This window comes from Panonychus citri, unplaced genomic scaffold, assembly GCF_014898815.1.
Source record: "Panonychus citri isolate SS breed McGregor unplaced genomic scaffold, ASM1489881v1 Contig00128, whole genome shotgun sequence".
NCBI lineage: Eukaryota > Metazoa > Arthropoda > Arachnida > Trombidiformes > Tetranychidae > Panonychus > Panonychus citri.
The window spans coordinates 36,034-63,891 of NW_026515533.1; the positions used below are offsets into that span (position 1 = coordinate 36,034).

The 27,858-nt window shown below is 29.1% G+C and overlaps 2 protein-coding genes across 2 annotated transcripts; one reads left to right on the forward strand and one right to left on the reverse strand.

Moving 5' to 3' along the window:
• The first annotated feature begins 1,169 nt into the window (after positions 1 to 1,169).
• Positions 1,170 to 3,374, forward strand: LOC128390802 (cuticle protein 16.8-like). The gene is made up of 4 exons (XM_053350570.1): positions 1,170 to 1,462; positions 1,571 to 1,729; positions 2,079 to 2,157; positions 2,236 to 3,374. Exons 1-4 carry the CDS (start codon positions 1,454 to 1,456, stop codon positions 2,622 to 2,624), a joined length of 636 nt encoding a protein of 211 aa, XP_053206545.1. The 5' UTR covers positions 1,170 to 1,453; the 3' UTR covers positions 2,625 to 3,374.
• Positions 3,375 to 4,844: 1,470 nt separating this feature from the next.
• LOC128390801 (glutaredoxin domain-containing cysteine-rich protein CG31559-like) lies at positions 4,845 to 27,351 on the reverse strand. Its single transcript, XM_053350568.1, has 4 exons — positions 26,396 to 27,351; positions 8,855 to 8,869; positions 7,809 to 8,051; positions 4,845 to 5,373 (listed from the first exon to the last, which is right to left on the reverse strand). The coding sequence occupies exons 1-4, from the start codon at positions 26,576 to 26,578 to the stop codon at positions 4,978 to 4,980; spliced, it is 837 nt and encodes a 278-aa protein (XP_053206543.1). The 5' UTR covers positions 26,579 to 27,351; the 3' UTR covers positions 4,845 to 4,977.
• Between the last annotated feature and the right edge of the window lie 507 nt (positions 27,352 to 27,858).

A 27,858-nucleotide genomic window follows, 5' to 3' on the forward strand; every position in this document is an offset into this window, starting at 1 on the left:
ATTTATATCGATTAGTTAACAATTAGTTAATTGTAGAAAACAAATTGTCATGTTATTAGTTAATGATTAGGAAAATACAAATCTCCAGACTAACAATTGATTCAAATTGAAAATAATTTTTCCAACTTTCAATTATTTGAAATCAAATCAATTAGTTTTCAATTTAATTGTGATTAATATAAGTATAATAACTAAATTGGACAATTTAATTAAATTGTTGTCAAATGAACCAATAAACAAATTTAGTAATCCAATATTCAATTAATTGTGATTTAAAAGTGAAAAATTATTACTGATTGTTAAGTTAATTAGTTTTTAACAATTTTCCATCCGGAAACATATAAATGAAATGATTAATATAAATTGTCAATTTAATTTGATTAAATTTACGAAGACAATTAAAAATTTAACCTTAAATCACTTGTAACAATTTCTAATCGTCTTTGTGATCACAATTAAATACTTAAGATTGAGTTAATTGTAACAATTAACAAAACTCTCGAAGAACGAATCAAGATTAATAATCAATTGTCATTGGAAATTGTTAAATGATTAGCAAATTGATCAATTGATTTGTTGTCAAATTAATCAACAAAAAAAAAACGTTCTGATTGACCCTTAACTTAAATTGTACTTGACCACGAATTGATTTGATTAAAATGACAACAACAACAACAAGAGCAAATTTAATTAACTGCCCGCTGAGTTATTGTTAACAATTAACAGAAATTTTGTCTTTCTTGATGAAAATAGTTTCTAATTGGTAGCAAAAGTATTGACAATCAAATGAATATTGATTTAATTAGATTATCAAATTAATTGTAATAAAAAGTAATAGAAAAAAAGTTTTACCCACTTATTGTGGATTACATTTCAATCATTTTAATATACTCACACTTGACCTCAATCAACAATTTAAACCCTATCACAATCATGGTGTTAACCATGATAAACAACTTTCACTTTTCACACTTTTACTTGACCAGTGTCCACTCCTCCTCCCATTCATAATTGTAATCATTTTTTTCATCATCATCCTCAACATGGATCAACTCTGGAGGAGTCCTGAAGATAAACAGGAAAGGAGATCGAGAGAGAGAGAGAGTTAACAATTTTCACCGTGCTAATGTCCACCAGCACGTATATAATATAAAAGGCTGACCAGTTTCTCATCATTACTGGACATTACTAACTAACTGACCAGTTAACAACGTTTCCATTGTAGTAAATACAAGTTACATAAGAATAAGAAAAAGTTTTCTTCCGAAAAGATTGAAACCAAATTGAAAATCTTTCAAACAAACTTTCAACCTTTTCCCGTTATAATCACGATAATAAACTCTCGAAGTGACCAGTGGGCAACATTCATCGATCCAAGTGAAGTTTATTCATCACCATAAATTCATCATATTTATACATCTACAGTTGAGTTCAGTGAAATATCATCATCATCATGTTCAAGGTAGATTAATGAATCAAATGAAAAGTTGAATATCAGTGAAAATGGAATCAAACAATTTCTCCTAATCATTTACTCTCATTTTTTCCTTCTTTTCCTAACAAAATTCAGTGTCTTCTCGGAATCACCCTGATAACCATGGTAACATCTTCTCCAGCCTATTATGGGTATGCACCTTCATCTAAATACTCACCAGTGGGATCTTATCCATCAATCCCAGCACCATCATACTCTCACCATAAGCAATCATATTCAGAGCCAGCATCTTATGTAAGTTAATCTCTACAAATTCAGATCTTCTCGTTCAGATTCAATCAGATTTCATGATGATCAGCAAAGTATTTGTTTTCAATCAACATGAAACAACAAAAGTAAACAAACAATTTAACAAATTGTTCAATGAGCCATAAGATTGAATTGATTTTGATCAAGTAAAAAACAAGAATAAGTTTTTTCTTTCACATATAAAAAACCATCAAGAATCATCATCATCATCATCATTTCATCAGTAATTGATCAACATTAGATAACGAGAATGAACTTGAAAGTTAATTAACCGAATCAAATCTAATAATCAGTTAATTTTGCTTCTGCTTTTTTGGTTAACAAAATTAAACAGGAAAACAAAGGTTACCCTTACAGTTTTGGCTACGATATTGATGATGGTTATGGTAATAATAATCATCGGATGGAAGAGGGTAAGAGTTAATATTTAATTATCGATACAAAATCAAAAATTAATAACAATCATTTTCTCCCGATAATCAATCAATTAGGTGATGAATATGGTAATAAAAAAGGTTCCTATGGTTATACTGATGCTTATGGTGTTTACCGGAAAGTTGATTATATTGCCGATGATTATGGTTTCCGAGCAACAGTGACCACAAATGAGCCCGGAACTGCGCCAGCGGATCCAGCGGATGTTAAAATGTATGCAAAGGAACCAGTAACAGTTTCAACTCCAGAATATCATCATCCAGTACCATCAACACCTCCACCACCACCACCGCCACCAACTCCAGCAGCCGTTTACGCAGCTCCGGCTTACCTTTCACCTTCATACACACCAAGTTATGGCTACAAACCTTATTCATCATACACCTTGACCAAACCCTCTTACTATGATGAATACAAGCAACCCTATGAGTCTCATCGTTATTAAAAACACCCTCTAGAAATCACCCACTTCCATATATATACAGAGTCTCCCATCCTTTTTGATAAATCATCATGATCATCATGATGATCAACAATCAAAAATCACCATTGTATCAACAACAATTATCAAACTATGCTGATTATTTTAAACATTATTTATAAACCAGAATCAAAAGAAATCAATTTATTATTATCATTTTCTAATCACAATTAGTTTTTTTTGGAGTCGTTGATGGTTTAACAATTAACTAATAACTGATAATGATTATTGTAGTATTATCTATTATCAACTTTGGTTTTGATAATCATCACCAATCAGATAATCATTATAATCATTATTCTGATTGTCTATCAACTAATTGTTGTTTTCATTTCCATCTTGTTTAATTGTTTGTTTGTCTACTGTTGTTGTGACAATTAATTGAGTGGTGGTTGGTTAATAAGGTGCTAATAACGGTTTGTTAAATTAGTTTTATATAAGTTGATTGTAGAGTTAACAATTAGTGTATTATTAACAATCAAGTTTGCGAGAAGAAGCAAAAAAAAACACTTTTATCAACTCAACCATTTATGATAACTAAACCAACAAATAGAGTTACAATTAATAAATTGTTGTTACCGTTAACAGTTTGATGATGTGTTAACTTTAAATTGAAAACAATCAACATGATAATCAAGAAAATAACAACAACAACATCAACAATTAAATGTAACAATTTTTCTTTCACAATTAATATTGTTACACCAAATATATGAAAAGATATCACGACAATTTAGATACAATTAAAGTTAATCAGCTGATGATAATTCAAGGAGTCAACTAAAAGTCTTTACAATTTCCAAGTTAATTGTTAGACGAATATATTAATATACCATTGATAGTGATTGATTATTGATCGTATCAAATTTGAATTTAACTTTTGAATCAACCGATTGATTTGTAATATTATTACAATCAAATGTGTAATCAAGTTTAATCATGAGATTAAAGTTAATTCAGTTTATCTGAAACTTTTTTCTTATTCTGATTTTCAATTTGTCTTGCCAAATAATCATCATCAGATCATGTAACCATCAAAATCTCAAATTGAATTGAGTGATAATTGAACCCAAATGAGAATAACCAACAACAACAATCAACTTAAATAATATTAAATTAACTTTAAGGTACCAATTGAAACGGTAAAAATAAAGGTTATCGTGAGTAAGAGCTAAGGTGCTAAGATGAACCTTGAGCCAACCTTGAAAATTGCCCAAAAAAACATCGATGCATGATGATTACTCATCCACCATGTTGATAACAATATGAATCAAAGTTCTGAATGAGACTTGGAATCATGAAGAGAGAGAGAAAAAAATTAGAAACTGATTTGACCTTTCAACCCGAAACACCACCAATATATCAGCATATTAACGATTTAATTTCATCCAATTTAGATTCATCATCATCATTGAATAATAATCAGTCCATTTGATTGTCACAATCGTAGACTAAACAATTAAGATGAGAGCGAAAAAAAAAATCCTATTCATGATATTTTTTTTTCTTCTTCTTCTTCGGTGTTCAGTTGAATAAACTTTATCGTTAGAACTTTTTTTCGCCTCATCTTCACTCTTGCAACTAATAAAAATATAATAACATTTAATAATATTAAACTTATATATTTCTACCATTTAAGAATTAATTGTAAACAATCAATACTAGTTGTTTTTTTTCAGATCATTTTCAAGGTTATAACGTTGACAGAAGATTCATCATTCAGGTATTCATATTGAGGGGTATTTCCTTGAACCGGAAACCAGAAAACCGTAGCAACCGGCAAGCAGCACCTTCATCACACTTAATCACGTTCCAAGTCACATTAAGTCAACTGGAACCCAATTAACTGATTGTTCAAATTGGCTGGATAATTATTATTACCAGGTAGCAAAGTATTATTATTATATTAGCCAAATAAGACAGTAAATCATATTAGGCAAACCAACCGGGTATAGATAATTGTTCAGTAACATTTCATTATAATGGATAAACAATTAATAACATGGTAATTGGTTTAACATTGGATAAATTGAATGGTTACTGTTGTAGGAAAACATATTAATATATAAACTTTAATTGTTTGCTAGCAATTAGTAAAATGATTTAGTAAAACAAGAAGTGTGAACGAAATAAAACAAAAACAAATGAATAATAATTAAGCTTGAAGATGATGTTTGATGATAATCTTACAATTAGAGTTGATTGATGATTAGAATGCAGGATTAGTAGTAGTAGTTAGATGATTAGTTTTAATTGCTAGGAAGTTATTGATTTTAATTTGATTTGATTAGTCTAATTTTTCAATCACATTGGTTGCTTATGATGAGGACGATGAAGATGAAGATGAAGATGATGAAGGTGGTAAAGGTGTAATAGGAAGCGGAAGTGATGGATTTGTATCTTTATCCATTTTTGGATTAGTTTGTGGGACATTATCATCTGTAAGTCCAGTAGTTGTTGGATCACATTTGGTACACTTGACCAGTCCAGTTGCGTTACACTGGGAGCATCTTAAGGTAATTGAATCACTGGTGAAATGATGGATTAGTGATTTTTTTGATCCATTGCAGGTATTACATGGGATGAATCTCGCATTACCACAACATGGACACACTTGAAAATATTTGGCCGATGCTGTGGCGGGAATCCTAAAGTTGACCAGAATGTCCATTAGTTTATCCGATTCGTTAAGTTTCTCGACCAGTTCAACTCCCTTCGAGAAATTGAAATATGAATGGGATAAATTGGAAGAAAAAAACGAAGAAAAAAAATTCGAATTAGCAATTCTTTCAATTTCAATATAGAAAATTAATTGATTAGAATCATTTTCTCAATGAGACAACTTTTTAATTGTCAAACTGATCAATTTATCGATACTAATCAACCATTTCTAATGATTAACTTATCATCATTATCATGATAACAAATGCTAATCATTTTACAATCAACTGTAAAATAAAAAACATTATCAACTTGTACTTTTAGCGTGATGTTAATCATGATTCAAATTGTTGGTTAATTCATCAACAATTTACCGTTAAATGATTTAAATTAAATCGTCCGTCATTATATTACTTATGATGATTGTGATTGAAACTTTTTTGTTCCGCCAGTAAATTGTTGCTTGTTATTTATAGTTACTCAAAATTATCATTAATTTATAATTGATGCATAAATTACAAAATATAAATAAATAGTAACTATTACAATCAGTTAATTATGATGATGATCAATAATAATGAATTTACCTTGGTTTGTGTTATTAAAGTGGCAAAAAAAAAGAGGAGCAATTGTTGAGAGACTGAACAACAATTAAAGCTTAAGCTTCAATTGATAATTGATTGTTGATGATGATGATGTTTATTAATGGTTATTGATATTGATTGGGAATGATTAACTTTCCTTTAGATTGTTATTGTTATTGGTTAATATACTAATCAAGTAAAGTTAATTGTTGTAGAGAGAGAGAGAAATCTTTGACTAATCAACTTTTGTAAGTTAATTGTAATTGCACAGTTGATTGTTGAGAGAGAGATGAAAATAGGAGAGAAGCAAAAAATAGAGTAACTTAATGACCATTAGATGGACATCATCATTAGTTAACGGTAATTGATTTTGAAAGAGCTTAAAGATGATGAAGATGATGAAAAGATTGTTATCATTGGCGATTTTTTCTTCCTTTTTCTATTCTCCTTCATCGAATCTGTCAGTTCTAATCAATCTTTCAGGTCAGTTTTCTATTGATCATCAAGGCTCATCATCAATCTAATCATCATCATCATCTTAATCATCATTAAACACCAGACAAGTTAAGATATAAATTGAACTGGCCAACGAGTTAATTGTGATCATCAGCAGAAAGAAAACTCAAGTTAACTTTTTTTTTTTGCTCTCCAATTCAATTGTGACCTCAATTAAACTTTAATTCATATCCCAACAATCAACTACACAATCAAGGCCACTAACTAACAGATTAAAGCGATGATGATTAAGATAATTAAAGATAAAGATAATAGAGCACAATTAAAGTTAATCTTGGTTAGAGAAAGTTTCTATTTATTAAAATTCATTTAGTAGTAAATGATTAAGGTAAAAGTTTCGAGTTGTTAAAAAAAAAAGTTCTAACGGGATAAATTTAGCTTCGTATGAACAAGTGAACAATCAACTAATTATTATTACTTGGCCTTAATGATTTAATTCTTGATATGATTTATTTTTACAAAGATTTCTCATTGTGATTAACCTTTAATTGTTGTTGTTGTTGTTGTTGTTGTTGTATGAACAATTTTTTGATTGTCTTGGATCTTGAACTTGATTTGATTTGATTTTGTTATTATATCAAAATCTCACAATTAATGGTAACAATCAGTTAATGAATCTAACTGATTGTCAACACTGTTGTTGTTATAATTAAACAACTTCCGTGAAAAATTATTATTTTTTCACATTGACTTTTAAACTGTTAACAATTAACTTTGATTGTTGACCATGGATTGAGATTTCAATTGAATACATTGAACCTGAAAAAAAAGTACACAACAATTTAATCATCCGGTCAGCTAACGATTAACACAACAATTTGACAATCAACTAAACAATTGATACAAACAATTAAACAACAGTTAAAAGAAGTGAAAAAAAAAATTATCACAATTCAACCAACAATCAAATTAAATTCAATTGGTAACAATTTAAACTTCCTTGTTATTATTATTATTATTTTCACCATCGTTACATATTAACCATTTTTAATTGTAAACAATTAATTAATAGTACTCTTTGACCTGAATGTTATCCATAAGCAATAACAATTAACTAAATCACTGCAATTGCCAAAAAAGTTAAATACAACAATTTAGATAAACATAACTACCGGCTATTGATCAATAAACGTTTATAAATTACTATTAATATTAGTTTATAGCTGATAATTAACTGATTGTTGCTAATATTAGTATTTAACATTTTTTAATCAAAACAACATTTAATTGCTTGTAAAGTTTTAATCATGTTTACTGATTGTAATTGGTAAATGAGTGAATATAAATTATATAAGTGTAATAATAAATTGGAAAACTTGACCAATTGGAATTGAATTTTTTTTTCGCTAAATTGTTGATAACAATTAAAATAAATTCTCATACTTACTCCTAAGTATTTACCCTCAACAAAGAGTGAAGGTATTCTTAATTGTCCCAATCTCTCAATTAGTTCATCTCGAAAATCACCATTAAGGTAGACATCTCGTTCTTCGTACATAATCAAGTTCGAGAATAAAATTTTTCTCATAGTTCGACAATTATCGAATGTACTTCGAACAATTCCCAAAGTCGTCGAATAGAGGACACATTTGTTTCTCTCTTCTTTCAGATAGTTTCGAGTTTTGTTATCCTAGAATTGAAGAAGATGAAAAAAGATCGTTAGAACAACAAGTTCGAAGGTAAAAAAGACAATTCGAAACAAAAAAAAATCGAATTCACTAACTAGAACTATCACCAAAGTGACTTCTCGAATTCTCAGCTAAATTTAAATTCAGACAATTAGATTAATTCTAATTGTATCTTCATCATCACCATGAGAAAGTTAATTGTTAACTGATCTGTTATAATGCAACGTAATTAAATTAAGCTTAATTGTAGTCAATGTTTGATATGAACAGAAAAAATTAACAATAACAAAGTTTAATTGTCAATTAACTAATGATCTAACTTTTTAAGTTAGTGAAAACTTTTTTGCTCCTCATTAATTGTTACTGTTGTTGCTTAACAATTAACTAATTATCCTAAATATTGACCTTTCTTTTCGTTACAATCAGTAAATTGTATCACTAGTGTTTAAGATAATCTGAGAAAATGATTAGTAACTTTCACACAATTAAAAAAAAAAGTTCTTAAAATAAACTAACAATCAGATAAAAACACTAATCAGTTACCTTGAAAAATGATTAACAAATTAATCTTTGGCTAATTGTGTGATAATTAATTGTTATATCCTTAACAATATCAACTGATTAAATATAAATTCATTGAATTAACTTAAATTTACTTTTGCTTGGTTGATCTAAATCATTACCATTGTCACCTTTACACAATTTGAATGGTTAATTGTTAACCTTGGTAAACAATTAACAAGGTAAAACAAGAAAATTAAGAAATAACAATCAATTCTCAATTAAGTGGAAAAGATTAACTTACTTGATTAGTGATAATCTCATAAGTAGTAATAAACTGCTGGCTTTGGCTCATTTCATGAGCCAAAGCTCAGCAGTTGTCTTTATTCATTTAAAATTGGTTATACATTTTAATAATCATCTTCATTAAGAATTTTAGTCAAAATATTTTTCAATATTTTTTCATTCATTGAATGTTTACAAATTTTAAACAATGAAAAAAATTTTCTAATTCTATTAACCAAGATTACGAATAAGACACAAAAATAACCACACGCTGTAGAATCATTTCCTTGATATTTCATGGATGAATGGCTGTATCCATTTGGTGCATTACGTTCTATAAATGTCAAAATCAAACCATCAGGCTGACGTCCAAATGAATCAAAATATAAAGCACGACCATAGTTATTGAAATGTACAGCAACCCAATGTGATCCTTCTTTATAGCTTTCATCTAAGTTTATTACATAAGCTTTAGGTTTTATGGTAAGATGTGGTAAACGATCAATTGGGTAAACACCACCAAACCATTTATATTTTTTCAAAGCATTGTTAATATCTATGCTCGTAAGCATTTTAGTAATCTATTGTTACTTGTCTATCTTTGTCTATCGTTATTAGATTATCATATTGTCCAAAAATAATGGCTTTGACAGACTTATCTAATGTTTTAGAAAATCTTATTTCTAATCTAACCTTTCCTCTTTTAATTAAAGATAATACACCAGTCTCTGCTCCTAAGTCACCACCTATATCGAAAGCAAATAGAACAGTACTTTTCAAATATTTTTCATAGTCTAATTTCATTTGAGGAACTCCATCATCTTGACCAAGAACACGGTATAGATCAACGAATTCTCTGACCGCATTATCTTGTTCAAAATTAGGTGTATATGGGATACTTGGATATAATACACCATCAATATTTAAACAGATATGATTAATATTGAAATGGTCAAATTTCCAAGGATCTTTTTGAATATCACCACTCAAACTTTTATCATCGACGAATCCAATGATGATCCGTTTTGGTAATTGTCCAATGAAAATATTCTCAATTGTTACATTAGAAACTCCTTTGGAAATTGTTAATCCTTTTGTATCAGATCTAGTTACAAAATATTTAGCCGGAAATGATTCTAAAGTTTTCGCAATTGAAACTTGGACATCAGGATATAGTTTAACCCGTCTCAATATCAGAGAAAAGGCGTTAATTTTAACAGAATAATTTGTATCAGTAATTGAAATTAAAGGAAAACTTGAGGTGCTTCTAGTGAACTTAAATATGATGGGTACACCATTCAATAGAAGTTTGTCTTGTGTACACATAGGCACATTTAATCTAAAGTATAGTTCATAAGTTTTATTAGGTTGAACGTTTGTTTCCTTATTGATAACACCTTTTTCGGCTTCACAAGGATGACGGTATAATAAATTTTCAAGATAAGCTTGATAATGATACATATTATTTGCTAAGGAAGTATTGACAGTTCCTAGAATAAGATCAACTTGTTCAAATAGCGCGTTACCAAAGTTATTCACAAGTTTAACTGTATTTTCTTTGTCCACTATTTGACCTTTATCATTCAAAATATTCAAATTAATATGAACCATTGTAGCACTTAAGTCAGTGAAATCTTCAGATGCAGGAATATTAAGCTCATAAGTCTTTCCGTTTTCTAAACTAGCAGCTGGTCTATAGTCAACTTCATAGTATGTATCAATGGCGACTTGGTGGGGAACAACGAATATAGAAAGTTCACTTTTACTTGCAGGCATTGATGATTGATGTAGATACTCCATATTAGTCAAAAATATCTTTTTTATTTACTTTTCTTTTCTTACTTCTATTTTTCTTATATGTTTTTTTACGTTTAACACCAGAGCCTTTTTGCTCTATATAATCAGATGTTTTAGATAATGATTCTTTAGCAGCTTCCTTTAAACCTTGTTTAGCCCTTGTTATTAAAACTTGTTTGATATTTCTTTTCTTATCTAAGATATCTTGTCCCACATTTACTCCAGTTTTTAGTGCATGTTTACCAAACATTTTGAGAATCGGTATTCCAAATCTTCTGATTAAAGTACCAATACCATAACCTCTTTGATATGGAAAACCTCTATAGACACTGATATCCGAAAACCCTGAACCAGCTTGAGTTTTATAAAAGTGAGTGAAATTAGAATCACAAGAACAATAAACTTTTCTTTGCATTTTATCTTTATTTCATTTCAATAGCTAATTAGTATTACAGTTTTTCTTATATAGTTTCAAACTCTTTTCAAATGTAAACCAATAAGAACTCGGCCTGATGCGAATTTTATTTGATTACCCATCTCATCAGTTAGTAAAAAATTTATATCATCGATACGGTTAGTTCTTAGTGGATAATAAAATGGCTTCAGAAATCTCTCATGAACAATTTCTGATTTATCACCTCGTTTTAATGGAAGAACTCTCAGAACACGTGCAGATTTATTTCCAACAAAATGTTCAGCTACAATGTCTGAATGAATAAACATTAAATGAGAACGCAAATTAAGGTTGCAATTATTCACCCCAGTGAAGGATTTAGCTCCATTGTTGAAAGATTGAAGCATTTGCAAATACGAATTAGAATCAAATCCTAGAGCAGAAATGAAATTTATATCTGGAAAATAGGGAACAAATATATTTCCTTCATGCACTCCTGGGAAAATGATTATTTTACCATCATTATAGGAGATACCGGGAACTGATTCTATATCAGTGGGTTTCTCAATATTTTTACCCTTACTTTTACTGATAATACCAAGTTCGGATAATCGCAGTAAAAGAATCTTCCCCTGTTGTTCAACTCTAGATTTTTCTTCTTCCAAAGATCTTTTAACTCGTTCTGTTTCATTCAGAATTTGTTCGATGTTTTTAGTTTTATTCTCTAACTCGAATAGCAACTCGGATTTTTTTCCTTTCAGTTCATTATTTTCAATTTTTAATTGATCAAGAGTATCATTGTTAGCAATATTCATTTTGTTAAGATTATCTCTTTCTTCTTGTAGAATTATAAGCTTTTCTTTAATTTCTTTGATCTCTTTGTCTCGTTGCTCTATCAATGTATTGAATTTAGTATTTAAAAGTGTAATATTATCATTACATTTGTTGAGCTCAGCAACCTTACTAGATATTACATCTATTGATTGATTATTTTCCATCTCATAGTTTTTTTGACTCTCATTCTGGACTTTTTTAAGCTCAGTTATTTGTTTGTTCAAATTTTCAATTTCTTCTTCGTATTTTCTCTTCATTTCTCTTTTATTGTTTCTGCTAAAACGCTTCGTGTTGTCTCTTATTTTCCTCAAGCTTAAGTATATTTTCTGTCTTTCTTCTGAATCATTGATATGTTTTCTGAAAATTCCTGCATATCTCTTTCATGTTTAGCTATTTGAATATTAAGATTGTGATTGAGTTCTTTTCTAATCTAATCTCTTTCCGTATATTTTCGATAGTTTCTTCATGACGTTGAATGTGACCTCTTAATGTTTGAATGGTATTGTCTTTGAGTCTTGTGATACTTTCGATTTCTGAATTTTTCTCATTATTGAATGAAGCTTTTTTCCCGATTTGATCTTGTAAATCATGAACTTGTTGAACAAATTGCTTGAGTGATGCTTGTAATTTATCGATTTGCTGTTGTTGTTCAATAGTCTGTTTTTCATACTTGTCCATTTCATTGTATAAACTTTGTAAATCGATTTTATCTTTGAATTTTTCTCTCAAAGTTTTGAAAATATTTCTTCTTTCGTTGTCTGACAATTCTCTAAGTTTTTTAGCATCCCATTCAGCTACGAAGGTGTTAATATCTACATTTGGTTGAGTTTCAGGTGACCAAATAGTTTCAAATGTATTAACAGAAGATTGATTTTGCAAATTTTCAGAATTCGTTTCTGAGTTACTTTTTTCATTAGGCTCGTTTACATTGGATTTATTATCACCAATCTGTTTATTATCAAGAGTTTGCTCAACTGATCTTTTACTTCGTTTATTGCTTGTATTATCGTTATATAAATCGAGGAGAGCTCTATTTATTTTCTCGATAATTTTATGTGTATCGTCTGTTTCCTCTAAATCGATATCGGTTATCATTTTTCCAGTAACAGAATTGTTAGATAGCAGTTGAACTTCTAGTTTAAATGACGATGGTCTAACATCAACAGGATAAAATATTTCTTGTACCCCAACTACCCAGTCACCATCTAACTTCAATGAATATGGTAGTTTATTCGAGAATTTACTAAGGGTATTTTCTGGAAAATGGTCCAGTGAATCATTAGAAACCACTTCTACAAAATGTTCTTCAGATTGATTCCACATCTTTAACCCAGCTGTTAAATTTATCAGGGTATCCAATCCACTTCACAAAATATTCTTTTTTCTTAGTTTTAGAGTTTATCCTCGTCTTTAATACTTTAACTTGTAATAGATCAGGCTCGTTAGCATGTAATAACTGAGAATGATAAAAAATTGATGTTATCGGTTCACCTTCGTAGTCAGAAAGTCGATAAATATATCCTTGTGGAGATTTTTTCACTTTTACAACTTTGAATATTTCTTCAGTAAATGTACTTGTAGCACCTTTTTCAAATTTTTCTTTATCACGAGATATGCGAACTGTATCACCAATTGAATAGGGTTTTCTTCTATCTTTGAATTTAGGATGAGACTTTCTTATATTAGCTAAAACATTTGAACGATTACTTTCATTGACTTCAGATGGCGTCATCTGTATTATTCGGTGGTAGGAATGATTATATGCATCGATTATATTTTCAAGGACATCTATATATCTATGCGTATTTTGATAATATAAATATCTATATAATCTATTGCGTAATGTTCTGTTAAATCTTTCAACTATTGCGCATTTAATCTCACCGTCAGTTGCGTAAAAAAAATTTATGTTAAAACTTTTGAAGAATTTTTTAACTGGTTCATTTTTAAACTCCTTCCCTTGATCACTTTGAATTTTTTGAGGTACACGCCCTTTGGATAAAATATCTTCAAATGCTTTGATGATATCAGTTGATTTTTTTGTTTTCAAAGCTCTGGCCCAAACAAAACGACTGAAACAATCGATAACATTTAGAATGTATTTGAAACCACTATTTTCTCTTGATATCCATGACATATCCATTAAATCGATTTGCCATTGTTCATCAATATTTGTTACGATAATTGGTAGTCTAGGGTACGGTTTTCTTACTTCCTTGAACAGATTATATGCGTTTTGTTTTTTTAACCAAGATTTTACAGTCTCAAATGAAATGTCAGGATTTATTTTTTCGCTTCTCTGTAGAGTCTATTAATACCTCCTAATGAGCCAGGATTTTTTACTGTGAAGTAGATATTTTTGAGAGTCCTTTCCATGTTTGTTGAATATTACTTTGTAAATTCTTTTTTGCAAGGTAACTGCTATTATCAATCTTTTTCATTAAATCAGGATATGATTGCAGTGCATCTAGAACTCGTAGCACTCCACGAGGTGTTGGAATTTTAGTCAAATCAGATTTTTTAAACATAAATAGGAAAGGTAAAACTTTACTCAACTTAGAGTTATGCATAGGCGTTCCATCGTTTCTAAGTATGTTATCGTCCTGAACCAGACCTGGTATCTTTCTTATAGCTTCTTCGATTTCAGCTAAATTTAGTGAGGTTTTATTTAACAGCGTATTTTCTGTCGAATCGTATTGTGTCGATGTTGATGGTAAAATACTCTCATACTTATCATCTGATACATCAAAATCTTGTTGTCTGACCGATGGTGTTGATGTGGCTACTGGTTTAAAACTTTTAACTGGTGATGTAATACTTTCATTAAAATTATCATTTTCATCTTCATAAACTACAGGTTTTTTAAGATATTGATTTGGTAACTTATGTTGAATATCATGGTTTTTGATGAAATCGCTTATTTGATCTCTGATTTCTCCATCTTGTTCAAGTTTCTTTTCACGATTCTCTAATGATCTATGAACAATTTGATTTATCAATCTAACTTTCATTTCGTCAGCTAAATTCGCATTTAATATTGGTTTTATGTCTGATGCATTATCTGGTAGACATTTTTTATTATATTCTCGTTCTGAAATAAGAACCATTTTAGTCAAAGTGTTCATTTTATAAATTTACGTGCTACAATATCAGCAAGAAGCGATATTGCAGGAATTAAAAGAGCTGGAAGAGCACCACCATGTTGTATGATTATCTTTTTTTTATTTTTTAAAGAAGAACTTTTCCTAATTTTCTAAGAACTTTCTTATATGGTTTAAGTCTTCTTTTCTGATTCGCTTTGAGGGAATGTTTCCTTTCAAGATATTTTACTAATATCACTTATTGTTGAATATATTTTACGGACATTTATCTAGTATTTGTTTTCTCTTCTTATCAGTCTTTACTTTACTTAATTTTTAAGCACAGGGTAAAAGAAATCGCACTTTGAACAGTCATTTTCAAATGATATAATAAATGATTTTAAGATTAAATCTTATATAATCTATATTTGATAAGCAGTAACAAATTTTTCTCACCAAGAACATCAGTGAGCAAGCGAACTTCATCTGGTGTTTGTGTTTTAGTATCAATGAAAAGATAAGAATAAGGCTTTAAAGTTGCATCTTCAAAGATGTTTCGAAATTTCCGTATTGCGAAGGAAACATTTGTCTTGCAATGTTAGTTGCAATCGATCTATCTCTGGGGTTTTGAATAAAACAAAATAATTACAATTTAATGAAATATTGCGGCTTTCAGACCCTTTAACAAAAAGTTTTGTACAATAAGAATCACTGAACAGTTTTTATGATGACTTTTTTTTGTGAATAATTCAGAGACAATTTTTGAATTTGAAGATTCATTCATTAAGTCATCTATTATAAACAACTCTGGCTGAGCACCATCTAAACTTGTTAATATGTTTTCAGATAATCCAGAAATGAAATTAACATTATTAAGATGATTAAATATTTCCTGATATTCACTATAAAAATAAGTTATTCGCGCAGGCATAGGATATGAAAATCGAGAAACATTTTCAAGAAATTTCTTTACCCATAACGTTTTACCAGATCCTGACGGACCAGCAATAATCATTGTAAAAGGGTGTTTCAAATAAATATCATATAATTTCATTTTAGTTTGTTTAAAATACTTTTATTAATTTTTAATTTTTTTTCTTATACAGTTGTATTTTCTAGCGCTTTTTCTTTTTCAAAGCAAAAACGTTTACAAAAAAGATCTAATGATTTATTTAGCTGTGAATAACTTTTCGCTCCAGTTATTACTAAAGAGCCTTTATGGAAATAATTGAATGCTGTACCATTTTCTTTCCACATTATAGCAGGAAATAACTCAGGCTCATATGAAACTTTCAGATCACTTTTGAATATTTCTGAAGCTTTTATTATTTTATCAAATTTTATAACCGCACAAGATCCTGATATTTTTTCAAATATTGCTTCTGGGTAGATATTGTTGATAAAGGTTCCCGCGTCCCTGATAGTTTTAAATCCTGTCGCAATAATTTTTCCAGATCCGAAAACAAGAAGTCTCTTTTTACCATCTCTTATGATATCAGCATTAAATTTTTTTTTTTTACCGGATTTTCCCTCAATTTTAACAGGATGATGCAGATTCCAAACAGAGGCGATATTTACTATTTTAAGAGATGGATAAATTTGTTGCATTATAAGTTAGAAAATAAGGTGAATAAGTAGAATAAATTATTATTATGATTAAAGTTATTATTAATAATGTTGCTGAAATAAGACCGTTCATGGTTATGATCACTTACCTAGTTTTTACCGTCATTTATTGGATTCACGGTGAATTGCATGATGTCCAAATGCATATGTTGTAACGCCATCTGGTTTCAAATAACGTTTATCATCGAAGGGATTCAAGGCTAGTTTGTTGCTTTGAATAGATGATATATCATGTTGTTGACTACGAATGTATCGCATGTCGAAGAAGAATAGTTTATGATCAAAAGTGATTCTTTATAATCATCAAGAGTGATTTTGTCTTTTAACACACTCCTCTGTACCCTTTGGCTGTTTTTGATATTGTCTTCTGAAATAATTCCATATACTTTAGGCTTAAGTGCAATAAACTCTAGAATATGTTTACCATTCATTTCGTCTTTTAGATATCCGAGTTTTTTTTTATTACATTCATTGTATAAATTGGAAATATGATTTTTTGGATAGTCACAAAAGTCGAATATGCATTTTAAATCCATAAAATCAACATGAACATTGTCGGTTTTTATATGATATATGAAACTATCGGTATCGGTGTATAAAAGAGATATTTTATCACGATATTTTGGTTTGAATATATCATAGTGAAGTTGATACATATGGAGCTTAGAAAAATCTAAGACCGAAAAACCTATGTATATTGGTTTATTCAACAAGCATTTTGTTCTATGTAGCTTGAAAAGGGCTTTATTTTCATCAAGAATGTAGAAACGTTGGCACATAGGACGGCGTAGTTGTTTCATAACACCATTTTTATTAAGTTCTAAACGAACATCTGAATGTTTTCTGACATCTTCAATAGATTTTCCGTATATTGCATTAACCATGAGTTTCCAAAAGTTTTTTTCAAAAGGAGAAGAACATTGCATTCTCATTTTTGTACAAAGAACAATATAATCTTTAAGCCAGGGTTTTTGTTTGAAACAAATGATTCGGTGAATCTTTGTAACTACTAAACCTTTTTTAACATAATAATTTAAATTTTTATAGTGTACAACATATTTGGACTTTTTTAGAAAAGATGGAATCAACTTTTCACATACTGTTCGTTTCCTACCGGTTGAAATTAAAATTTCATGTTGAGTTTCACTCAACAAATTATCGTCAATTTTTGTTTTGTCGGGAGCGAGCGGGTAGTCATTATGATCATCGTGTAGAAATGATGGATATGTTATATCAACTTCAAAAACTGTTCCTTCCTCACTTTCATGGGTTATAGTCTCTGTGACGAATCTATGATAATAATGTTTAAAATTTTCTTCTTTAACAAAACGAAAATCTGAATAAGGCATACTCTGTTGCAATGCGAAACCGTATAAATTGTTAACATCTAGGTATGTAATATAACTATTTTCTTGTGATTTATCATAATCAGGATAATTTGGTATATTCGCTTTAGTAAATCTGGTCATTGCTGAAGAAATACCTCCTCGAATACCCTTTTCAAACATCATTATCATGTCTAAATCTGTTAGTAAATCAATTTCGACATCTGTCTTTTTTAAAGCAGCTGACCAAGTAAGACCAGGCGAAGAAAAAAAATGTAATGGATCTAACTGAAATTGGTTTACACTGATTGATCTGAAATTTTCAAAAACAGCTGCTAATAGAACTACATCGATTTTCTGATAAATGTCTTGAAATTGTCCGATGTTAACTACATCAAAATGTTGCCAAAGATCACACATATTTTGATAAATTTTTGGATCGAGATTTTCGAATTTTAACTTATTATAAAACGCTGATATAGGTGGTAGTGATGTTTCATTGAATCGATCAAAGCTGTCTAAATAGTCATACGGTAATCGAGCTTTCTTGCAGACAAAATTTAGATCTTTGACGTTGAATAATTGTAAAAGATATGAATTTTTTAAATCATCATTCAAGTATCCTGCAAGCTCATCTAGAGAACTAGCAAGAAAAGCATAACTATCAAGAAAACAAATATTATCAAGTTTGAATGATATATACTTTTCCATATTTTGTGGAATAATCTTAACTTTAGTAAACATTTCTTTCTCTATTGCTTTTAAGATTATGTGTGAATCAAAGTTTTTCAAGTTGTGAAATACTACTGGTATGTAATTTGGGGTAGCCATCTTCAGATTACATGGAGAATGAGCTGCCCCTCTATACTTTCCAGTAAAATGATCATGATCCCTTACTTTAACTTCTCCTTTAATTATTTCTTTGTTGCAAATATGACAAACATCGGTAATTTCAAAGTTTTTAGTATCTTCTTCACTCATATAGAAATCTCTTTCTCTTTCAGCAATTAAACTTAATAACGTCTTAACATCACTGATTAATGTCTTCAAGAAATGATATCCGCACTTTTCTCCTCGATAAGATCGATAGTTTGTTATTTCATTTTTATAATTTACTATAACATAACCAAAGCCTGAAGGCTTATGTTCTTGATATTCAAAAGTTTGTCGATTCAAATCTGAATTTTTAGGACAACAAAGAGTTTCAAAATCTGCATATATGACATAAGGAAAAAATGATTGCTTATCAAAAGAGTCAAATTTCAGTTTGCTTCCTATTTCAGGTAATAATATTCTTTGAGATTTGAATTGATAACAAGTTTGTTCATGTTTTAGTAAACTTAGTGATGATGGAAATCCATTCAAACAACTATCACAGAAATGATGATATCGTGAGTTTTTTTCACCTATAAACCGGTTGAAATTTCTTATTGGATAATAATGTTCATTGAATAACAATAAATGTACTTTTTTTGAACGTGTTATATTACTAACATATAGAGGTATCGGGATTGTCTTGCCCCAGTCATATGTTAATGTGTAAATATTAACTGTTACATCATTTTTGCGTTCAAAATATTTGACTTTTTGCAAACTTACGAAGTTTCGAAACCCGGTGAAGTCATATTTGGAAACATATGGGGTATAATTTTTAATTCTGTTTCCATTTTTCTTCACGGGGTGTAAACAAGCAAGAACACTCCACATAAAACAATCTTTTTTAACATCTAGTTGTAAGAAACAACGTTTTGCTATAAAAGATTGAGGAAGCTTCTGTTGTGAACATCCTCCCTGTAATGGTTGATATTTACCAATCCTCAACTCAATCATTTTTACCGAAAGCAAATTCCATCCACTGCCTTTATTTGTAAAGGAATCAAAGTCAATTAAAATTTCCATTGAACTTGTGTCAATAAAATCATTAAATAATTTAATTGTTGTCAGAGGTTTCAAGCTTGAATTAAACATGGATTCTATCCAAACAGTTTCATTGTTTTCTAATCTGTAAAAACAACACAATAAACCAATTTGAGCTTTGATAGCTTTAAATTGTATTAAACATTGCTCAAAAATCAATTTAATGTTTCTTTCTTCTTTTTGGAGAATTGTTTCAATATCAAATGACTTTTTCTCAACTTTTTTCATAAAAACATTCAACGTTTTATTGAAAGCATGTTTCTGTAATACATAACTTGATGGTAAATCAAAGTTCAAATTTATACGATCGAATGTTTGCTGGCTTTTACATATTTGTTCATGAAATAATAAGTTACTAGCTTTTTGTAAATTTTGCGACAAAACTTACATCTTTTAGTAAATATATCCATTTTAATATATATATATATATACATATATATATCTATATGTATATTAAAATGGATATATTATTTATCTTTTCTTCAATGATTATTAACTGCAATGAGAACTCATCTGGTTAATACATTCATTCGAATGAAAAGTTAGAATGAAACTGTTCATAAGATGTCTTTGCTTTTATACTTTTTGATCGTCTCACTAAGTGATAAAGTTTAATTGCGAAAAAATTCTGGAAGATGGAAGATTATTTTCAAGGTAAAATAGAGCAATAAAATTCGAATAGACATAAGGAAATAAAGTAAGGGAAATAAAATAATAATGTGAATAAAATAGTAAATGGAATAAGGAAATTAAATAAATGGTTCTAAATAAGGAAATGAAATAAAGAAAAGAAAATTAAATATTAAATAAGGTAATGAAATGAGGTAAAAAATAAGGTATAAAATGAAATAAAAAATAAGGTAATAAAATGAGGAAAAAAAATAAGATAATAAAATGATGGAAAAAAAATAAGGTAATATAATGAGGAAAAAATAAGGTAATAAAATGATGGAAAAAATAAGGTAATATAATGAGGAAAAAATAAGGTAATAAAATGAAGTAAAAAATAGGATTAAAAAAATAAGATAAAGAATAAGGAAAATCAAAAAAAGGAAATAAATGTTTTATAACTCAAGAATTTAAATTAAAAAATAGAGATTATCTGTCAGTCATTTTATCTTCGGTAGAAAAAATAAAAAAATATCAAGATCAGGGAGGTATAAAAGAATGATTCAAAAAGGTTTTTAAATCACTGTTATTAAAATTCTTATTACAATCAGTTGAACCGAAAATGTTTCTTTCTTCTCCACCTTCATCTTCTAGTCAAAATTTAAAGTGTGAAAAAAGTCCTATACGTTACATAAAGTTCAGTTCCTTGGCCATTTTACCGCAAAAAGGAAGTTATGGAGCAGCTGGATTCGATCTTTTCTCTGCTGAGTGTATGACGATTCCACCTGGACAAAGACGTTTAGTTTCAACAGACATTGGCATTGATTTCACCACGAATTTAGACTATTTTGGACGTTTAGCTGCACGATCGAACTTAGCCATACTAGGGATCGACGTTGGTGCTGGTATAATCGATTCGGATTATCAAGGTATTATTAAAGTCTTGATTATTAATAACTCTGCTTTGCCTTTTACAATTAAGTTAGCAGATCGTTTTGCGCAAATTATATTTTGTAAAATATGGCCGTGTCTGGGATTGAAAGAATACGACAAAAGCTATGACGAACTCAACACCATTTTCCTATTGAACTCGAAAATGATACCGACGAAAAAGCATCTTGGTATCACGAAAGGCTAGATACATTAAGCTACCTGAGTTGGCTAGTAAAACGCTGCTTCTTATAATCTTTTCGCACCAAAAGATATAATTTTAGAACCTTCAATTCGTACTATAGTTTGGACTGGAATAAGCTTTGACTTTAGACCAAATGCTTATGGATTTATCACAGGAAGACGATCGTTTACAATTGATGGAATTGATACGTCAGAAAATGTTGTGGAAAATAGTTTATTCAAAGAGCTGAAATTACATCTGACTAACACGACTAAGACGCCTGTTTTGATAAGTGCTGGTGAGAGGATAGCTAGAGTCACATTTTGCGAAGTATATAATGCTTATGAGCTTTCTTCTTGTGATCTATTTTTGCTGAAAACTGGAAGAGGAACCGCAGGATTTGGTTCAACTGGAATAAATTAAAATTTTGGATAGTTTCGAAGGATAAATTAGTTTGTTCTGATTTAAACTAAATATATAAAAATAGATTTAGACAATAACTTTGATTAATTAAAAAAAAATAACATTAGATTTTAAAATATTAATAATATCTACATCTTATATGACATTTATTGTAAAACTCTATTTGTGTTATGATAACAATAAATTTTTCGACAAGAAATATTCTTAACTAAGACTATGCATAATACTTCAAAATTCATACATTTATTCTTTTTTAATCGGGACAATCTTGATATCCGAACACAAGGCATTAAAATCATCAACAATGAATTTGAAATCTTCAAATGGTTCATCCATATTTGACTCGTTGTAATGCGTAATGAAGATTTCGAATAAACGAGCAGCTGAAACAAGAAGACCAGTGACCTTTTTACCATCAATGTTACGACTGGCCTCACATCGAACTTTCAAATATTCCAGCATTGCTTCGTAAGTGTTACTCTTTTTCAATAAAATTCCTTAACAGAGGCTGGAGCAGGACGTGACATTTTTGATTTATTTTCCAACGATTTATCATGAATTTATTGAAATAATCATTCAGTTTTTAGGGTTGGATCTCATGTACGATATTTTTCATAAATTGAAGTCATCTGAAAAGATAAGAAAAAATCAAAATTATTTTAAAACGTTAAAACAAAGGTTGGGTGAATAAATCATTTGGCTATTAAACCAGTTAAATGTTCAGAAAATCGAGACAAAATTTTTGAATGCTTATTAGTTTATTCGTCTACATCTAAACAAAAGTGATACATTTACTAATTTTGAAAAAACCTAAAACATCTAATCTCTGATAAACAAAAAAAGTTTTCTTAATAGTTCCATTGAGCGTTAATCCAGTCAACCAATTCATCATTCTTGCCATGTCGCATAGGTTTTTTGTAACCATGATACAAATTTCGGTATATCCGCTTTCAACATCTCGCCACCATACGCTGAGACCTGATGCTTCCGTCTTTCAACCAATATTTTCTAATTTTACCTGTCCTGATACCACTATAAGTTGAGCTTGTGAAGAAAACCAGATTGTCCGAAACTCTGAATTGATTTTGAACATTGAAATCAGATGAAGGTCGCTTATTACGATTTCCTGGTATATTGAAAAGATCCATTTCCATTGCCGCAACTGTTTCATTTCTACGATTTCTTTTTCCGCTGGAAGCAGATGATGTGGTACTACCATCCGTTTCGAGTCATCATCTCGCATTTCCTCATCAATTTTACGTTTCATTTCTGTCTCTTTAACAACTTTCGGTAGATCAATAGAAATTTCAATATCTTCATCTTGAGGTGGTTTTTTCTTAGCGATACGCTTTTGACCTTTTTGCTTAGTTGAAGTTGATGGTAGCATAACTTGAGCCATTCTAGTCAACAAGACGAAAAAAATCTTATTTTGGGTTGAATTGAATTACATTGCAATTAACCGCTTAATGGAATAAAATAAGAAATAACAATAGTAACTAATTAAAAAAAACCTAAATAGAGTAAATGAAGACATAAAGAAAAACTAAAATTTCCATGAAATTCCTTAATATCAGTTGTCATATGGACTATTTTGGAGGATTGCTTATCAGCTGGATAATTCTAACTTTTTTATCTTTATTTTTATCCTTAGCATCTTTGTCTTTGTTTTCGGGAATTTTTGGAAGACCAACCCATTCGTCAGTTCCACCATTATTATCCTTTGATAAGTTTAAAGGTTTCATGTCTTCTTTTAATGTTATGTATAAATTGAAAAGCTGATCAGTTGTGATGCCCGAATGAACCAATTTGGTCATCATTTTTATTTGTTCAAGTTCGTACTTGTAGACAGTTTCATTATTCTCAGGATTTGATTTCAAATAATCCTTTTTAGGGTCCACTTTGTTCGGTTCAACCATTTCTTAAATAATAAAAGCAAAAATAAACTATATAGCTCTAATGAGAAAATTCTAAAGAAATTCTGATAAATTATCATTGAGATCATTAACTGAGAATGTTCATAGAAAACTCATGACTAGAACGGAAAAGTTCTGATAAATTATCATTGAGATCATAAACTGAAAGAATTTTCAAAGAAAACTCATCAAAAGAACTGAAAAGTTCTGATAAATTATCATTGAGATCATAAACTGAAAGAATTTTCAAAGAAAACTCATCAAAAGAACTGAAAAGTTCTGATAAATTATCATTGAGATCATAAACTGAAAGAATTTTCAAAGAAAACTCATGACTAGAACTGAAAAGTTCTGATAAATTATCATTGAGATCATAAACTGAAAGAATTTTCAAGAAAACTCATCAAAAGAACTGAAAAGTTCTGATAAATTATCATTGAGATCATAAACTGAAGAATTTTCAAAGAAAACTCATCAAAAGAACTGAAAAGTTCTGATAAATTATCATTGAGATCATAAACTGAAAGAATTTTCAAAGAAAACTCATCAAAAGAACTGAAAAGTTCTGATAAATTATCATTGAGATTATAAACTGAAAGAATTTTCAAAGAAAACTCATCACTAGAACTGAAAAGTTCTGATAAATTATCATTGAGATCATAAACTGAAAGAATTTTCAAAGAAAACTCATCACTAGAACTGAAAAGTTCTGATAAATTATCATTGAGATCATAAACTGAAAATTTTCAAAGAAAACTCATCACTAGAACTGAAAAGTTCTGATAAATTATCATTGAGATCATAAACTGAAAGAATTTTCAAAGAAAACTCATGACTAGTAGAAAGTTCTGATAAATTATCATTGAGATCATAAACTGAAAGAATTTTCAAAGAAAACTCATCAAAAGAACTGAAAAGTTCTGATAAATTATCATTGAGATCATAAACTGAAAGAATTTTCAAAACTCATCAAAGAGAACTGAAAAGTTCTGATAAATTATCATTGAGATTATAAACTGAAAATTTTCAAAGAAAACTCATCACTAGAACTGAAAAGTTCTGATAAATTATCATTGAGATCATAAACTGAAAGAATTTTCAAAGAAAACTCATCACTAGAACTGAAAAGTTCTGATAAATTATCATTGAGATCATAAACTGAAAGAATTTTCAAAACTCATCACTAGAACTGAAAAGTTCTGATAAATTATCATTGAGATCATAAACTGAAAGAATTTTCAAAACTCATCACTAGAACTGAAAAGTTCTGATAAATTATCATTGAGATCATAAACTGAAAATTTTCAAAGAAAACTCATGACTAGAACGGAAAAGTTCTGATAAATTATCATTGAGATCATAAACTGAAAGAATTTTCAAAACTCATCAAAAGAACTGAAAAGTTCTGATAAATTATCATTGAGATCATAAACTGAAAGAATTTTCAAAGAAAACTCATCAAAAGAACTGAAAAGTTCTGATAAATTATCATTGAGATTATAAACTGAAAGAATTTTCAAAGAAAACTCATCACTAGAACTGAAAAGTTCTGATAAATTATCATTGAGATCATAAACTGAAAGAATTTTCAAAGAAAACTCATCACTAGAACTGAAAAGTTCTGATAAATTATCATTGAGATCATAAACTGAAAGATTTTCAAAGAAAACTCATCACTAGAACTGAAAAGTTCTGATAAATTATCATTGAGATCATAAACTGAAAGAATTTTCAAAACTCATCAAAAGAACTGAAAAGTTCTGATAAATTATCATTGAGATCATAAACTGAAAAATTTTCAAAACTCATCAAAAGAACTGAAAAGTTCTGATAAATTATCATTGAGATCATAAACTGAAGAATTTCATTCCAAACTCTTCAATCTAGCTTAAGATAACTTTCTTCCTTACTTTTATCGTTGATGGATTATTGGATAACGTTATCGATAACCAGGTGTAAAAAAAAAAACCAATGATGAAAGCACAATAAGCTGGCACAAAGGGGAAAAAATAATCAAACAAAAATGATTAGAATTATTATACATAATAATCTATTGATTATTGAATTCAAACTATACTTACATTTTAATTCAGATTGAATCTCATGTAAAAGAAAGAACTCAATGAATTCAAACTTTGATCAATTAATATCGTTCTTTTCTGTTTGGTTATCAAACTTTGAATGATAATTTTTCAATTTTCTGTTTCTGTATTTATACAAATACATACTGTATATGAATTAATTATGCAGAAAATTTAATCTAATTTGAAAGCAATTCCAATCGTAAAATGTGTGGAACTCAATATATTTCAATATAAAAATTGAGGACAAAATCTTTAAATCGAATATTCAGTTTAATATTTACATTGAATCAATTTCATTGATCATTAATAAATCGTAATAAAAATTATGATTTAATAGTTAAATTAATATAAAAATTATTAAATTCATTAATCTCCTCAAAGAAATGAAACTTATAAAACTGCTTAGCTTTGGCTCATGAAATGAGTCAAAGCCAGCAGTTATTACTCATAATAACTTTTAATACTTTGACGGACACAATGTTTAATCCCTCGGACACTACCTGAAGGTCCCTTAATTGTTACACCAGTTAATGAACTATTTTCAGAGAAACCTTCATCCTCTGATTCAGTTGTTGAAATTGGTGATGAAGATGATGATGGACCATTAATATGAATCAAGGTGATCATTTTTTTGTTTCTCTATCCGGCAAGATGTAATCCAAAATGTCTTAATCCGATTGATTGGTAATCCTTAATTCAGTTAATCAATGATTTATATACCGGATAAATCACCAGATATTGGAAACTGCAATTAACTTGGTTACTTGTTTTCTATTTTATCAATCAAATTGATTAAATCACTTGAGCCACAAAACAACAATTATAATAATATTGTGATGATATTGATGATCTTAATCAGGTTCAGTTCCTTAAACCGGTCAGTCTCAGGTCAACACTTGAAGTTTTAATTACGAAAACAAGAAACAAGAAACAAGAAAAACAAAACAAAATTACCGTTATTTTTGTTTACCCTCGAAATATAAATTCAAGGTTCAAATGGACACATGATGAATATTCAATCACAACGATGATTCCGTTAATCCAATTGACCAATGGTGATTTAGGTTGACCAGTTTGATTGGTTAAAGTTGTAACGAAAGTAAAGTTATTGGGTTGACTCCTTAAAGATCAATGATGAAAGTTTCAAGTTCTGATTTTGTTTCTTCAGAACTTTTTTTCTTCCAGAACAATTCTAATAATAACAATAATTAACATTAATTCAATGATGAAAACACGTTAGCACGATTATCATGTAAATGGTAAAAGTATCGTGTTTCCTGTTATTTGAACAGCAAGTAACTTACAACAGGTAAACTGATTTGTTTTGTTTGTGATGTGATAAATGGGATAAAAATGTTTGTGTATAAAATAAGCAGCAAAGTGAGAGAGTGAAAAAGAGACGAGGGAGATGAGTGAGATTGGGAGAGAGATAGAGAGAGATAGAGAGAGAGAGAGAGCAAGAAGGATAAGACAAGTTTGATGATGAGCAAGTTTAAAAAGGATACACAAGGTAATGATAAGGATGAAGATAATGATAACCCCTCGACACTAGTGCTCTCTACCTGATGATATTGATGATAATACGTGCTAATATTATCTACTACTCACCCTCTCTCACTCACTCATCCACTTGCTCTCTCATCTCTCTCTCTCTCTCCCTTTAAACAATCATTAGTCTGGTCTAATGGTCATCTTAAGGATAGTAAATGTATGTAATTAAAATAAATTATTGTTTCTCACTTGATGTGATATGTATTTAATTTCATCGGTTGAGTAAATGAAGAAAGATAATAAAAAGTAAAATGATTACCGTTATGAACTAATTAGCACTTTGGTGAAAATTTCGAATTTTTTTTCTTTTCAAAATCGTTGTTCTTATTTATTGTTTTCTTTTCTTACCTCGAATT

What these genes read in the sequence shown, in the direction of transcription:
- LOC128390801 (XM_053350568.1), bottom strand. Translation starts at nt 26,578, where the DNA reads ATGATCACCTTGATTCATATTAATGGTCCATCATCATCTTCATCACCA. An exon ending in TTGAGGGTAAATACTTAGGA is followed by an intron (nt 5,374 to 7,808) that starts GTAAGTATGAGA and finishes AATTTCTCGAAG; the next exon opens with GGAGTTGAACTGGTCGAGAA.
- LOC128390802 (XM_053350570.1), top strand. An exon ending in ATTCAGAGCCAGCATCTTAT is followed by an intron (nt 1,730 to 2,078) that starts GTAAGTTAATCT and finishes AAAATTAAACAG; the next exon opens with GAAAACAAAGGTTACCCTTA. An exon ending in TAATCATCGGATGGAAGAGG is followed by an intron (nt 2,158 to 2,235) that starts GTAAGAGTTAAT and finishes TCAATCAATTAG; the next exon opens with GTGATGAATATGGTAATAAA.